The following is a 14,178-nucleotide window of genomic DNA, read 5'->3' as shown; positions in this document are numbered from 1 at the left end:
CTGTTTTCCCCAGGTTATCATTTTATCAGTTCCTCAGTGAGTCATTTCATATGTTAATTTTAATATAGTTTTTTGAGTGACTGCAGAAAGAGCAGGGCCGCCATTTGGCCCATACCAAAGCCCAATATGTTGATCAAATGTGCATCCTTCAGAAACCCACCTCTGTTGTCCTTAGATGTAACATGCAATTGCCCATCTCTGATAATATCCTTTAAATCTTGGGTGTCCTTCCAAGTAGTAGCTAATATGGTGTGAATAGAGTGACCAATAGGAGGAGGTTCCTTTATGGAGCTTGAATCTTGTAATGCTGCTTCCTTAGTGGCTCTGTTGGCTAACTGGTTTTCTTTTCCTTCCTCCATGTTGTCTTTGGAATGCCCTAGGACCTTTATTATTGTCAGTTGTTGTGACAGCAAGATTGCATCCAGTAAGCCTTTAACAAAAGGGACATTTTTAATTTCCCACTGAGGTCAGGAAACCTCTCTGTTTCCAAAGCATTCCAAATTCATGAGCTACTCTAAAAGCATACCTGCATAAATGTGTAAATGTTAGTATGTTTGCCAGAGGCCAAAGTGCAGGCATGAGTGGTGCTTATAGTTCAGCTTGTTGGGCTAAAGAAACATTGGATTCAATTATAGTGAAGGGTGTAGTGATAGCGTATCCAGTTTTCAGATGCCCATCATCATTTCCTAGATAGGAGTTGTCAGTAAACTAAGAAGCATCTGAGTTGTCTAAAGGTGTTTCCTGTAAATCTAGACATGGACTTGTCAAAAGATCAGTTGTGGTTATGCAATCATGTGTGGTCTCATATGTTAGTGATGGCAGGATTTAGGGATTTACAATGAGACAAACTGACATTTGGAGAGGAAAACAAGATTTCATAAAATTTCAGCCAGCTAGCAGATTAAGTGTTATGTGTGGTGTGAGTTCAGGAGTGCCTCAACAGAGCGAGGGACAGACACTTGTGAGGAAGACCTTGTAACTATCTCTTTTGTAGCCTGCAGAAGGGCAGTAGTGACTTCTATTGCTCAAAGGCAAGGTGGAAGTCCTTGAATTATGGGGTCCACCTGTTGGCTATAGTAGCTGAAAGGCTTGCATTTGCCCCCCTGGGGTTGAAGAAGCACTCCAGGGGCATTTTGCTAACTCCATACAACTTCATAGTAGAAAAGGAAGAGAATAATTAAGGTTTCCTAAAGCAGAAGCTGTGGCCAACTAAGTTTTTAAGGTTTTAAAAGCTATCTCAGCCTCATTATTCTAAACAAGAGGATTGGGCCCCTTGTCCTTTAAAAGGAAATAAAAGGGTTCTGAATACAAGGAGAAGTTGGGAACCCTGCTTCTACAATGGCCTATTAGCCCAAGGAAGCCTCTCACCTGGCATTTGGTGGCAGGAACGGGAAACCATGATAAGCCCTGAATGTGTGTAGGATCTAGCATCAGCCCTTGGGGTAAACAAATAACTCAAGTATCCTACCTGGGTTTTGTTGACTTAAAGAAAAACACACAACATAAGAGTTGTGAGCTGAAGTTTTATTCAGGGACCTTACTGAGCGCTTTTTTTAAATGCCCAAGAGATAGCCTCTCAGTAGCTCTGAGGGAACTACTGCATAGAGGTAGGGGAGAAGGCAGTATATATATTATTTTTTAGTTAGAGAGTATGTGCAGGCAAGTATACATCTTGCCAAAAGGTTAGTGCTAGTCACAAAGAACAGATATCTCAAATTAATGATTTTAGTGCTTTTCTATGCATGGGAAGCTGCAAGAATCTGGGTTCCTTCAAGTTCTTCTTAAGATATACATCTAACTATCTAAGGGGCCTGCTTGTCCAAGGCACAGAGCATCCTATTATGGTCTTAATTTCCTCTTAGACTATACTGTTGGTCAGTGACTGCAGTGGGTTGTGAGTTAATTCCTATAGGACTGGGTGGTGAGCAGAAACCCTCTTTGCTCTTCTTTGTTTCTATTTTGAACAAATTGGACCTTGTCCCTTGAGACCTTATGTTCTTTGTGTGCTAGCTGAGTGAGGAGTTGTAGACTATCCTTCAGTCTTGCTTTCTCAGTGGGGGAGCATAACAAAAAGCTGTCACCTTATTGGGGTAAAGTAGAGCCATGGACAAAATTTAAATCAGCCAAGTCTTGTCTCAGTATCTGTGAAAAATAAGTAGGGCTTTCTATGTAGCTCTGAGGCATAACAGTCCAAGTAAACTGTTGTAATTCCCACGTAAAGGCAATAGTTATCGACTATCTGGATGGACAGGAATGCTGATGAAAGCACTATATAAATGCATGAATGTAAAGAACTGTGTTTAGAGAGATTAACTTGAGAATGCTATGAGGGTTGGGGGCCACAGGATCACATGGTATGACTATAATTGTTTATGGCTTGAAGATCTTGAACAAAATGCCAACTTTGACCATGAGGCTTTCGTCCAGGAAGAATTGGTATGCTATAGGGACTGGTGCATGAGATTATGAGGCTCTTCTGGAGGTATGCCTCAATAGTGAGACGAATTCCTTCCAGAGCCTCAAGCCTGAGAGGGTGTCATCTGAGGTCAAGCAAAGTTTATTAAGGTCTACCTGGATCTTAATTGGTGGTGCTGAATGAATACATCCTATGTCATTTGAAGAGGTGTACCATAGTAGGAAGAACAGAATTTAACAAATCTTTGTGATTGGAAATTGACAAGATAGGAACAAGGAGAAGAATCTCAGTATCAGGACTAGAGTTAGAAGTAGACTTTGAAGGGTCAAGGATTTGTAAGTGTATTTTGCATTTTGGGGAAAAGGAAATATTAATTTTAATTTTTCCAGGAGGTCTTGGCCCAAACGGTGTACATGAGCAGAAGGAACAAGAAGGAACTGGTGAGTTTCTTGAAAAGAGCCTATCTCGAAAGACAAGGGGACCAATTTGCTTACATTCATAACTGTGTTCAGAACTCCCACCACTTATACCTTTTCTATATTCCAAGGAAGAGGGGAGGGCCTTGAGGCTGGTGGAGATCAAGACAGACAAAGTTGCTCCTGTGTCCACAAGAGCAGTACTAGTGTTATCTCCTATAAAAATCTAATTCTCTCAGCAGTTTAAGTGGGAGTATTGGGAAGACCTTGACACTTTCCTTGGAGCATCTGTATTTATGACTGCACAAAAAGTAGGCACTTCTTGAATTTCTCCAAAAGTTTATGAAAAGAGTCAGAGCAAGGGACCTCGGGCTGCTGATACAACCTTCTTTTTAACTTTAGGCAATTTTCCTTCCAATGGCCAGGCCACTGAAAATAGTGGCAGGCACTTGGCTCATGGAAGGGCCCTTATGGGAACTTTGGTCTTTCCATTGAGGTGGCCACTGAGCAGCAGCAGCCAGTTGCTGCAGTTGAAAATTTATGATTTTAGTTGTCTTGCATTTTTCTGTACATTGGATTGTTTTAGATAGCTGATTAGCCAAATTGACTAGATTAGGAGTGGCCATTGTTTCCAATTTAGTTGTGCCCATTTCATCAGTAGTCTGAGTTTCTCACCTAGTCCCCAACAAAGATTGACTTAAAGAGGGTTGAGTATTGTTTACCCCAGCAGATAGATCACAATTTTCCCAGAATACTGTCTTTAGGCGTGAATGATAATCATGAACAGTTTTATCAGGTCTTTGTGTAATAGACTGAATTTTTCCCCACTGACCCAGTCAGTGGCATGGGGAAAAGCCTGAGGAATTGCTTCATGAAGGTCTCCAGCTACCTGAGAAGCTGGTGCCACCACACTGGTGTCCTTTTTGTGGATATCATCTAAAGGGTGAAGCCAGCTGGCAGTAGTTCGCCAGTGTCTGGCTTGATTTTCTTTGACTAAGATTCAGGTTAGTTGATACAAGTCAGTGAAGCCTGGACCATAGGTTTGTATCATAAGGCTAAATTCTGCCAAGTGGAGGGTGTCCTCAGTGACCTTGGGAAATCCCTTGGCTATGACCCATAATTCTTCAGGGGGCCAAGGCCTTTAGTTTACTAGATAGCAAGTGTCATCAGTGTTCAAAGTAGTGACAAAGGGAAAGGTTTTTATGGGAGGGCTAGTAGATATGGGTAAAGATTTTGGAGGAGGAGTAGGAGAATCAGAAAAGATAGAATGGCAGCTCAGCAAGTTCAGGGTAAGTAGGAGCTAAAAGAGAAGGAGGGGAGAAAGAGACCTCTTGAGCCTTTACTGGAGTATTTAGACAAGAGCATAGATCTTTATTTGTAGCAGGGACTTGGAAACAGTATCGTGAAGTGAAGCAATTTTAAAGTTACAAACCTTTTGGTTTTCATGACCTCACTGTGAGGCTTCAATGTACCAATTGAAGTAGGCTTCCCACTCTGTTTGTTTAGTTTTAGACCCTTTAGCTTCTAATTGTGCACACAAAAAAAGACCAATTTTAAAATTTCAAAAGTTCCCCATTGTGGCCAGATCAATTTTATGTCATCTCTGGTATACCATTGCCATTTACCCAGGTAAGCATAAGAGGCAGCTCCATACTTTTTGTACAGGTACCTAGCAGGATTCCCAGATGTGTAAGAATCCAACCCCCATAACAGTCTTAGACTGTGACATCCCGTTGTAATGCACTCACCAAAAGGGAGCAAGCCCTTAAGCAATTGAATGAACAAAAGACACCCAGAATAAAAGTCTGAATCTCAAGCAAGGATGGAGGTTCAGGACCAAGAGGTTACCACTCAGACCAAGGACATCTAGGGAGGCAACAGAGCACAAGGGGCTCATGCAGGTATCTTATTCTAATCCATGGTGGCTTTGGAGATGGGAGGAAGACTGCTTTGGATCCCACTTCTGACACCAAAAATGCCAACCAAAAGGACTGAACTGTAAGGAGGCAAAAACACAGTTTATTTGGGATCTTAGAGTGGCAATTTGGAGATCACAGATTCCAGAGGAACACAGAATAGTGTCCCACCAGAAGAAAATAACAGGATTTTTTTTTATAGTAAAAAAGGAGGGAGTTAACATAGGTTTATATAAGTTTTTTACCAAGAAATTGAATTGGAGGGTAAAATTGTTCTTTACATGATTGGATTATGGAACACATCTCATTCATTAATAAGGAAATGTATGTTTTCTTTAGTCTAGGAAAAGTCCAGTTCTCACCATCATTCTTTCCTTTTAGCAACACAGGAGCTATTCAGCAGTTTTAATTTAGAGCATTCAGTGAAAGTCCAGCATGGACCAAAAACATGGAGGTCCTCAGGTCGTGTCTCATTCATTCCTGACATAGTTCTTTTCACACCTCATGCCAACTTTCTCAAAGTAAACTGGATGATATTTGTAAAAGTTGATCCTGTGTTGATATGTGCCACGAGTGTTATTACCCCAGTCTCCTGGGTGCTTATGGTATTTGCCAGTGTGGTTGTGGCCATGGCTCACATGGCCCATAAGTTTTTGTGTCTTCCTTAGTCTGGATGGCATGTGGACAGCCGAGACCTGTGATCAGTGATCTTTGACGTTACTACTACAATTCACTGAAGGCTCAGTTGATCGTTAACACATTTTTAGCAATAAAGTATTTTTAAACTAAGGTATGTACATTCTTTTAAAAGACATAATGCTTTTGCACACTTAAAAGACTACAGTATAGTGTAAACATAACATATATGCATTGGAAAACCAAAACATTTGTATGACTTACTTTTTTGCAATAATCATTTTCTTATGGTGGTCTGGAACTGAACCTGCTTTATATCCAAGGTATGCCTATATACAGACAGACCTTTATTTTAGGCATATGTGGACCCACCTCTAAATTTAGATCAGATTTACTTAAGTGAAAAAAAATGAAGAACTCTTCTTTCTAAATATGTCAGCAGCTAACCTGTAAACATGAAGCTTATTTGAGAGAGAAAAATTTCTTTATATTAGAACTTCTTAAACATTTTTAACATTAGGTACTATATAAACATAGTGCTTTAGTTTACTAGGTGGAATTTGGGGATCCTGGAGACTACTTGAAAGTTTATAACACTATCAATTTTTTTGTAAAGACTGGTGTCCTATGTATGTTTTGTTAATGATTTACATCACCACTACTTCTCACTTACCTTGTACCTTGTTCTTACCTGCTTGTTTATCTCTCTACTTCTTTCTTCAGTATATCTGTTAACACCAAGTCATGAGCTCCTTGAGTTTAACAGTGAGGAATAGATATATGCTTAATAGCGTTAGAATGGCCAGATTACAATCTCTTTTTTTTTTTTTTTACAAAACTCTGTGCAATTATACATTCATTTTCCCACACCACCTCCAATTTTAAGGATCTGAAGGGAAAATATTTTGACCCTTATGATTTTCTGAGATTTGGTGAGTACAGCAACTCAGTTTAGTATTTCTGTTTGTCCAGAATATTTTAAGGTGATCTATTTAATTCTTTTCTGAGACAGTGAAAATAATTAAAAAGAATTCTTCATTAGGCTCTGGTATGAGAGAGTATTCACTTGGGTTTTGGAGTATTTGAGTATATTGTTACTACCTTTATAATTGTTGATAAGCTTCTAAGAATTTTCTGTAGGGTTTTTTTTTCTCCCCTATTTGGCACTTAATTGGGGGAAACAGTATGTATGCTTGTCTTTTCCAACTATAAATTTTATTTTTGAAATAAAGGTTATTGTCCCAGAGAATTCTGAAAATAGTTTTGTTTTCATACAGGAGAATATGACTTAAGTTTTAGTAAATATCAGTGAATATTGAGGTTTTTCTATAGGAATGAATATTGTCATATTGAAAACCTGGTACCTTGTTGAAGGTGGATGAGGTGGGAGTAATGGAATGTTCTCTTTTTAAAGGCCATTTCTGTGGACTGCATTGATTTTTAGGATATAATGATCTTTTTGACTCATTCAGATTCGTTTTATTTCCAGTTACGTCAGACACAGCTTCATGATAAATTAATCATAAGATGGTATGAATAGAAAGTAACTAGTAACTGAGATGGCAGAGGAAAGCAGTATTATCTTCCTCTGTGGAAAATCCTGAGAGTCATTTTGTAGTAAAATTTCAATTATCAGGATTCTGTCTTAATATTGGTATTAATAACTCTTAATAGCTTTTTTTTTTTTGCTAAATGCACCTCTCCCTATGTGTTAATGATGAATCCATTACAGTTTTTTTTCCAATCCCCCATATTCTACATGCTTTTGAGGTAATATGGTGAATAGTGGTGCTATTTATTAAAATTGGGGACCCTGGAGGAAAATAGATTTATATGCGTGTGTGTGTGTGAGTGTGTGTGTGTGTGTGTGTGTGTGTGTGTGTGTGTGTGTGTGTGATGCGGGAATCACTAATTTGTTTTTGTATTGGTTATTTTTGAAAGACATGTGAGATGAGCAAGTAGAAATGTCAAGTAGGCAGTTGGTTATATGGATCAAGAGCTCAGAAGAGTAGTGTCTGAGTAAATGTGAGTCAAGTCAGTAAATTAGCTATCTGGGGAAAGAATGTGAAGCAAAGATGAGAAGGGGACCCAAGTCCATTTCCTGAGGATCTGCAGTGTTTCAAGGATACTGAAAAGAGCAAAGAAATTGGAGTAAAAGTTTGATACCACAAAGACTCAAATAGGAGAGAGTGGTTAGTCAAATGCAATATGCTGCAGCAAGATCAGGTAAGATAAGAACATCATTAGTGACTTTATTTGTTCTTGCTGAGTTTTCAAGAAGAAAGATGCTAGTCAAATAAATGATGCTGGGTGAGTTACTCTTTAAGTTTATTTTTAAATTTACATACAGTAAAATTAACTCTATTTCATGGAAGTTTCTGAGGTTAGACAAATGCATAGAGTTGTGCATCTCTAACCACCACAATCAAGGTACATATATTAGTCCCAACTTCCTCCCCCCAAAAATTCCCATTGCAGCTTACACCTAGACTTAACGTCTGGCAACTGCTAACTCCTTCTCCATACCTTTTAGTTTTACCTTTTCTAGGATGTCATATAAATGGAATCATATAATATATAGCCTTTTGAGGCTGTTTTTTTCCCCATTTACTATATAATGCATTTGAGATTTGTCCATGTTGTTGAATATATCAGTAGACCATTCCTTTTCATTGCTGAGTAGTATTCCCCTTCCTCTGTCCCCCTCCCCTGGAAACCAGTGATATAAATTCTTTCTCTATAGGCTTGCATTTTTCAGAGTGTCATATATATGTAGTCATACAATATTTAGCCTTTTGGGTTTGGATTCTTTCAGTCAGCAAAATGCATTTAAATTTTATCCAGGTTATTACAAGTATCAATAGTCTTTTCCTTCTTATTGGTGAGTAATATTCTATTTTTTCCATGTTGAAGAACATCTGGAGTGTTTCCAAAAACAATTATGAACAAAGCTGCTATACATTTTCATGTATAGACTTTTGTGTTAACATAAGTTTTCATTTATCTCAGGTAAATAGTCTTCTGCTGTTTTCTGACCTCCATGATTTCTCATGAGAAATCTGTGGTTACTCAATTTGATATTCATGTAATGTGTTTTTTTTCTCACTGCCTTTAAGACTTCTTCCTTTTTTTCTTTTGAGTTAGAGTAGTTTTACTTAAGATATGTTTTGGGGTGGCTTTCTTTAATTTTATCCTTTTTGAGTTTCACTCTGCTTTTTGAAACTATAAATTTATATCTTTTACCAAATTTGGGAAATTCTCAACCATTTTTTAAAAAGAGCTTTATTGAAACATAATTCACATACCACATAATTCACTCATTTAAAATGTACAGTCTAGTGGTTTTAGTGTACAGTATTCACAGATATGTACAACCATCACCACAGTCAATTTTAGAACTTTTTTGTCACATCAAAAAGAAACCATTTACCCTTTAGCTATCACCCCCATATCCCCATTCCTCAGTTCTAAAGAACCACTGATTTACTTTCTGGCTGTACAGACTTTCCTCTTCTAAACATTTTCTTTGATGGAATTGCCATTATTTATTTAAGTGATTTTTTTTTCTGTACTACTCTTTTCTTTTTCTGGAATATAAATGATATAGATTTGAGATCTTCTGATAACTGTTCTGCATGTATCTGAGGCTCTGTTTATTTGCTTTTAATCATTTTCACTCTCTTCTTCATATTGATTAATTTCTATTGGTCTAGCTTCAAGTTTACTATTTCCTCTGTCATCTCCATTCTTTTATTGAGCCATCCAGTAATTTTTTTAAAAAATCATACATCATAATTTTTAAAAAGTTCTAAAATTATTTACATTTGCTTATTTTTATAGTTTCTTTTTCTCTGCTTAGAACTTTATATCTTCCAATTCAAGTGTATTTGGTTTTACCCAAAAGAGCATAATTATAATAGCTGCTCAAAGTCCTTGTCAGATATTTTAACATTGGAGTTATCCTGAAATTGATAGCTGTTGATTTTGATTGTATCAGCAGACAATTTACATAGTTAGGTTGAGACTTTAAAGTTTTACCTTACCATCTCTGGATGATGGTTCCAATGTTAATTATGTTTTCAGAGTGTTTGGGTCATCACCCTACATGTATCATTCAGTGTCTGTGCTAACTCAGTGGTTAGTCTGAGACTTGAGCAGTGGTTGATACTGCAGCTCAATTTTGTTAGACTTCTTTGGTTCTGTTCCACACATGTGCAGTTTGTTGTTGAGACCAGGACTTGTATATATTCATACACAGAATGATAGGCTCTCCTTCTCCCGTTCTATCTTCTCCATGTTTTCTTCTGTGGACTCTCCTGTTTCCATGGATTTTTTATTCTTGTTCCTCTGACCAGAAATTTGAGTTTCTCTCAGAGTCTTGGCCTTTCATGCTGTTACTTAGCTTTGCATTAGTGGGGCTCTCTGGGTGAACAGAAGGAGAGAGTTGAAAAAAAAAAAACAGGGATTATTACACACTATTCTTATATGGGCCTCTTTTTTCTGGTTCCTTTGATGAGAGAGGTTTTCTCTTGACTGGGGCTTGACTTGGAGCAGGAATGGTAGTCAAAAAAGGGGAGAAAGAGTGGGGAAAAAAAATTAGGGTTTTCTTATGCTCACCAAATGTGCATCTTTTTCTGGTCCTCTGTTCAGAAAGTGGGATTTCTCTTGGAAATTTTGTTTGTGCAGGATTTCCATGACTCAGGCCTCTCCTTGGGTCAAAATCAAGAGCTAAAAGTGGAAAATAAACCCAAGAAATAGGTATTATTCACATTTTTAGATTGAGACTTTCAAGTTTATCTCCTTCCCTAATCTGCTTGATATTATTTAATTTTCAGAGTCCTCAGGTAGTCACTTTCTGTATTTTCTCCAAATTTTATAGTTAATAATCAGAGGAGAGAGGGTTTTATTCCATCTTGGCTGTCACCAGAAGCTCTGTTTAACTTACTTTCATCTTCTCTCTTTCTGTGTTTTTTTCCTTATTTTTTAAAACTATTTTTTGTGAACTCTTATAAATAGGCAGTGGTAAAATTTATTTTTTTAGACCGTCTTGCTGTTGCTTAATTTTTAAACATCTTAGATCAGTGGTTAGCAGACTTTCTGTAAAGGGCCAAATAGTAAATATTTTAGGCTTTGCAGACATAGGATCTCTGTCAGCTGGTAACTCTGCTGTTGAAGTGAGAAAGCAGCCATAGATCATATGGAAACAAATGAATATGTCTGTATTCCAGTAAAATTTTATTTACAAAAGCAGTGGGCCAGATTTGGCCCATGGTCCACAGCTTGCAGACCATTGATCTAAGTCCTCTTTCCTGAGGTACTACTTGAAGTGTGTTATTACCCATGAAGCTTTGTATGTTGAAATAATTTCGTTTCCATGGTCACTTATATTTTTCTCCTATAGTTTATTATTATGTAGAAAAACTCAAAATTTAATTGAACTGAATGAAAGAAAAGGAATTCACAACAGTGCAATTATGTAGAATTTTTCCCATCCTAACTTGCTTTGAATATATCCCCACAATAAATTTCTTCTGTGGCAGTTTTTCCCTGACTCATAAATATTTGGTTGGGGACAGTCCTAATGCAAGTGTACAGGTCATATGTTTAGTATATGTTCATTCATCATCGCAAAGCTCTAAACAATATGAAATGAAACACATAGCTCTGAAATTCAAGGATTCTCAAAGACTATCTGGAAATCATATTAATAATGTTCTTTTTCTAAGTACATTCTATGTGTCCTTCGTCCTTTTGTGTTTCAGTAAGTGTGGATCTTGTTAAACTGTAAAGGGCAATGCCTAGGGTTATATTTTTCTTTGTTATTACTTTTGTTCTAGTACTCTCGAACTTCAGTTTTTGAATAATATTTTTCAGGTGAATGGTCTTAAAATGGTTGATGAGCCAATGGAAGAAGGAGAAGCAGATTCTTGCCAAGTAAGTAATTAAGTTAGCTTATTAAGCTACATTTTTTTTAAATATAAGAAAAGAGAATAATAGGCGAGGAGAAAATCTTCTGTGAATTAAAGAAATGTATTCAGGTAAGTTAATAAGCAAATCCAATTATTGATAAAACAGCAACAGTTCAAAATACAGGATAGATTTTCCTGCCAGAAATTCTTTTTTAATTATAATTTTAATTTTTAATATATTTTTGAATGTGTGTATATATATATATATATATATATATATATAATTTTATTGCGGTATTGTCAGTTTACAATATTGTGTCAGTTTCTGTTGTACAGCATAATGCCTCAGTCGTACATGAACATACATATATTCATTTTCATACTCTTTTTCATCATAAGTTACTACAAGATACTGAAAATAGTTCCCTGTGGTATACAGTAGAAACTTGTTGTTTATCTATTTTATATATATTAGTTAGTATCTGCAAATCTTGAACTCCCAATTTATCCCTTCCCACCTCCTTCCCCCTCTGGTAACTATAAATTTGTTTTCTATGTCTCAGAGTCTGTTTCTGTTTTGTAAATAAGTTCGTTTGTCTTTTTTCTTTTTTAGATTCCACATATGACTGATATCATATGGTATTTTTCTTTCTCTTTGTGGCTTACTTCACTTAGAATGTGACAATCTCCAGGTCCATCCATGTTGCTGCAAGTGGCATTATTTTATTCTTTTTAATGGCTGACTAATATTCCATTGTATAGATGTACCACTGCTGCTTTATCCAGTCATCTGTCAATGGACATTTAGGTTGTTTCCATGTCTTGGCTATTGTATATAGTGCTGCTGTGAACACTGGGGTGCGTGTATCTTTTTGAATTAAGGTTCTTTCTGGATATATGCGCAGGAGTGGGCTTGCTGGATCATATGGTAAGTCTGTTTTTAGTCTTCTGGGGAATCTCCATCCTGTTTTCCATACTGGCTACACCAAACTACATTCCCTCCAACAGTACAGGAGGGTTCCCTTTTCTCCACACCCTCTCCAGCATTTATTGTTTGTGGAATTTTTAATGATGACCATTCTGACTGGTATGAGATGATACCTCATTGTAGTTTTGATTTGCATTTCTCTGATAATTAGAGATATTGAGCATTTTTTCAAATGCCTGTTGGCCATTGGTATGTCTTCATTGGATAACTGCTTATTTAGGTCTTCTGCCCATTTTTGAATTCAATTGTTTGTTTTTTTAGTATTAAGTTATATGAGCTGTTTATATATTCTGGAAATTCAGCTCTTGTCAGTCTTATCTTTTACAAATATTTTCTCCCATTCTGTAGGTTGCCTTTTGTTTTGCTTATGGTTTCCTTTGCTGTGCAAAAGCTTATAGGTTTAATTAGGCCCCATTTGTTAATTTTTGCTTCTATTTCTGTTGCCTGGGTAAACTGTCCTAGAACATTGCTGAGATTTATGTCAGATAATGTTTTGCCTATGTTTTCTTCTAAGAGGTTTAGAGTATCTTGTCTAATGTTTAAGTCATTAAGCCATTTTGAGTTTATTTTTGTGTATGGTGTGAGGGAGCATTCTAACTTCATTGATTTACATGCAGCTGTCCAGTTTTCACAACACTATTTGTTGAACAGACTGCTTTTTCTCCATCCTATGTTCTTGCCTCCTTTGCCAAAGGTTGATTGACCAAAAGTTTGTGGGTTTATTTCTGGGCTTTCTTTTCTGTTCCATTGATCCGTATGTCTGTTTTTGTACTGAAACCATGCTGGTTTGATTACTGTAGCTATGTAGTATTGTCTGAAGTTTGGCAGAATTATTCCTCCAGATTAATTCTTTTTCTTCAGTATTGCTTTGGCAATTCTGAGTCTTTTGTGATTCCATATAGATTTTAGGATTATTTGTTCTAGTTCTGTGAAAAATGTCCTGGGTAATTTGCTAGGGATTGCATTAAATCTGTAGATTGCTTTGGGTAGTATGACCATTTTAACAATATTAATTCTTCCAATCCAAGAACATGGGGTATCTTTCCACTTTTTTAAGTCATCTTTAATTTCCTGAATCAATGTTTTGTAGTTCTCTGCATATAAGTCTTTCACTACTTTGGTCATATTTATTCCTAAGTATTTTATTTTTTTTTTAGATGCAATTTTAAAAGAGATTGTTTCCTTCCTTCCCTTTCCTGATATTTCATTGTTAATGTAAAGACATGCCACATATTTCTGCATGTTAATCTCATATCCTGCTGCCTAGCTGAATTCTTTTTATCAGCTCTAGTAGTTTTTGTGTGGCACCTTTGGGGTTTTCTATATATAGTATCATGTCACCTGCATATAATGACAATTTTACCTCTTTCTTTCCAATTTGGGTCCCTTTAATTTCTTACTCTTGTTTTATTCCTATGGCTAGGACTTCCTATACTATATGGAATAGGAGTGGGAAGAGTGGGCATCCTTGTCTTGTTCCAGATTTTAGTGGGAAAGCTTTCAACTTATCACCATTGAGTATAATGTTGGCTGTAGGTTTGTCATTAATAGCTTTTATTATGTTGAGATATGTTCCCTCTATACCCACTTTGGTAAGGGTTTTTATCATAAATGGGTGTCAAATTTTATTAAATGCTTTTTCTGTGTCTGTTGAGATGATCATGTGATTTTTGTCCTTTATCTTGTTGATGTGATGTATCATGTTGATTAATTTGCATATGTTGAACCATCCTTGTGTCCCCGGGATGAATACAACTTGATCAAAGTGTATGATCTTTCTTATGTGCTGTGGGATTCTGTTTGCTAATATTTTGTTGAGGATTTTGACATCTATGTTCATCAATGATATTGGCCTGTAGTTTTCTTTTTTGATAGTGTCTTTGTCTAACTTTAGTTT

At 36.5% G+C, this 14,178-nt stretch overlaps 1 protein-coding gene across 8 annotated transcripts in view; it reads left to right on the top strand.

The window, feature by feature from the left end:
• The window catches only part of RPS6KA6 (ribosomal protein S6 kinase A6), a 151,094-nt gene that overhangs the window by 45,076 nt on the left and 91,840 nt on the right, over nt 1–14,178 (top strand). For 5 of the 8 annotated variants that reach the window (XM_032474770.1, XM_032474771.1, XM_032474776.1 and 2 more), the window contains one exon: nt 11,259–11,318. In XM_032474770.1, coding sequence (XP_032330661.1) covers nt 11,259–11,318 — 60 coding nt within the window. Of the gene's footprint in view, nt 1–2,805; nt 2,857–11,258; nt 11,319–14,178 lie in introns of all 8 variants that reach the window. The other 3 variants (XM_032474774.1, XM_032474769.1, XM_032474773.1) reach the window with 1 other exon arrangement.

The sequence above is a fragment of the Camelus ferus genome, chromosome X (genome assembly GCF_009834535.1).
Source record: "Camelus ferus isolate YT-003-E chromosome X, BCGSAC_Cfer_1.0, whole genome shotgun sequence".
NCBI lineage: Eukaryota > Metazoa > Chordata > Mammalia > Artiodactyla > Camelidae > Camelus > Camelus ferus.
Note: the sequence above shows the minus strand (reverse complement) of the source record. Positions and strands in the feature narration are given on the sequence as shown.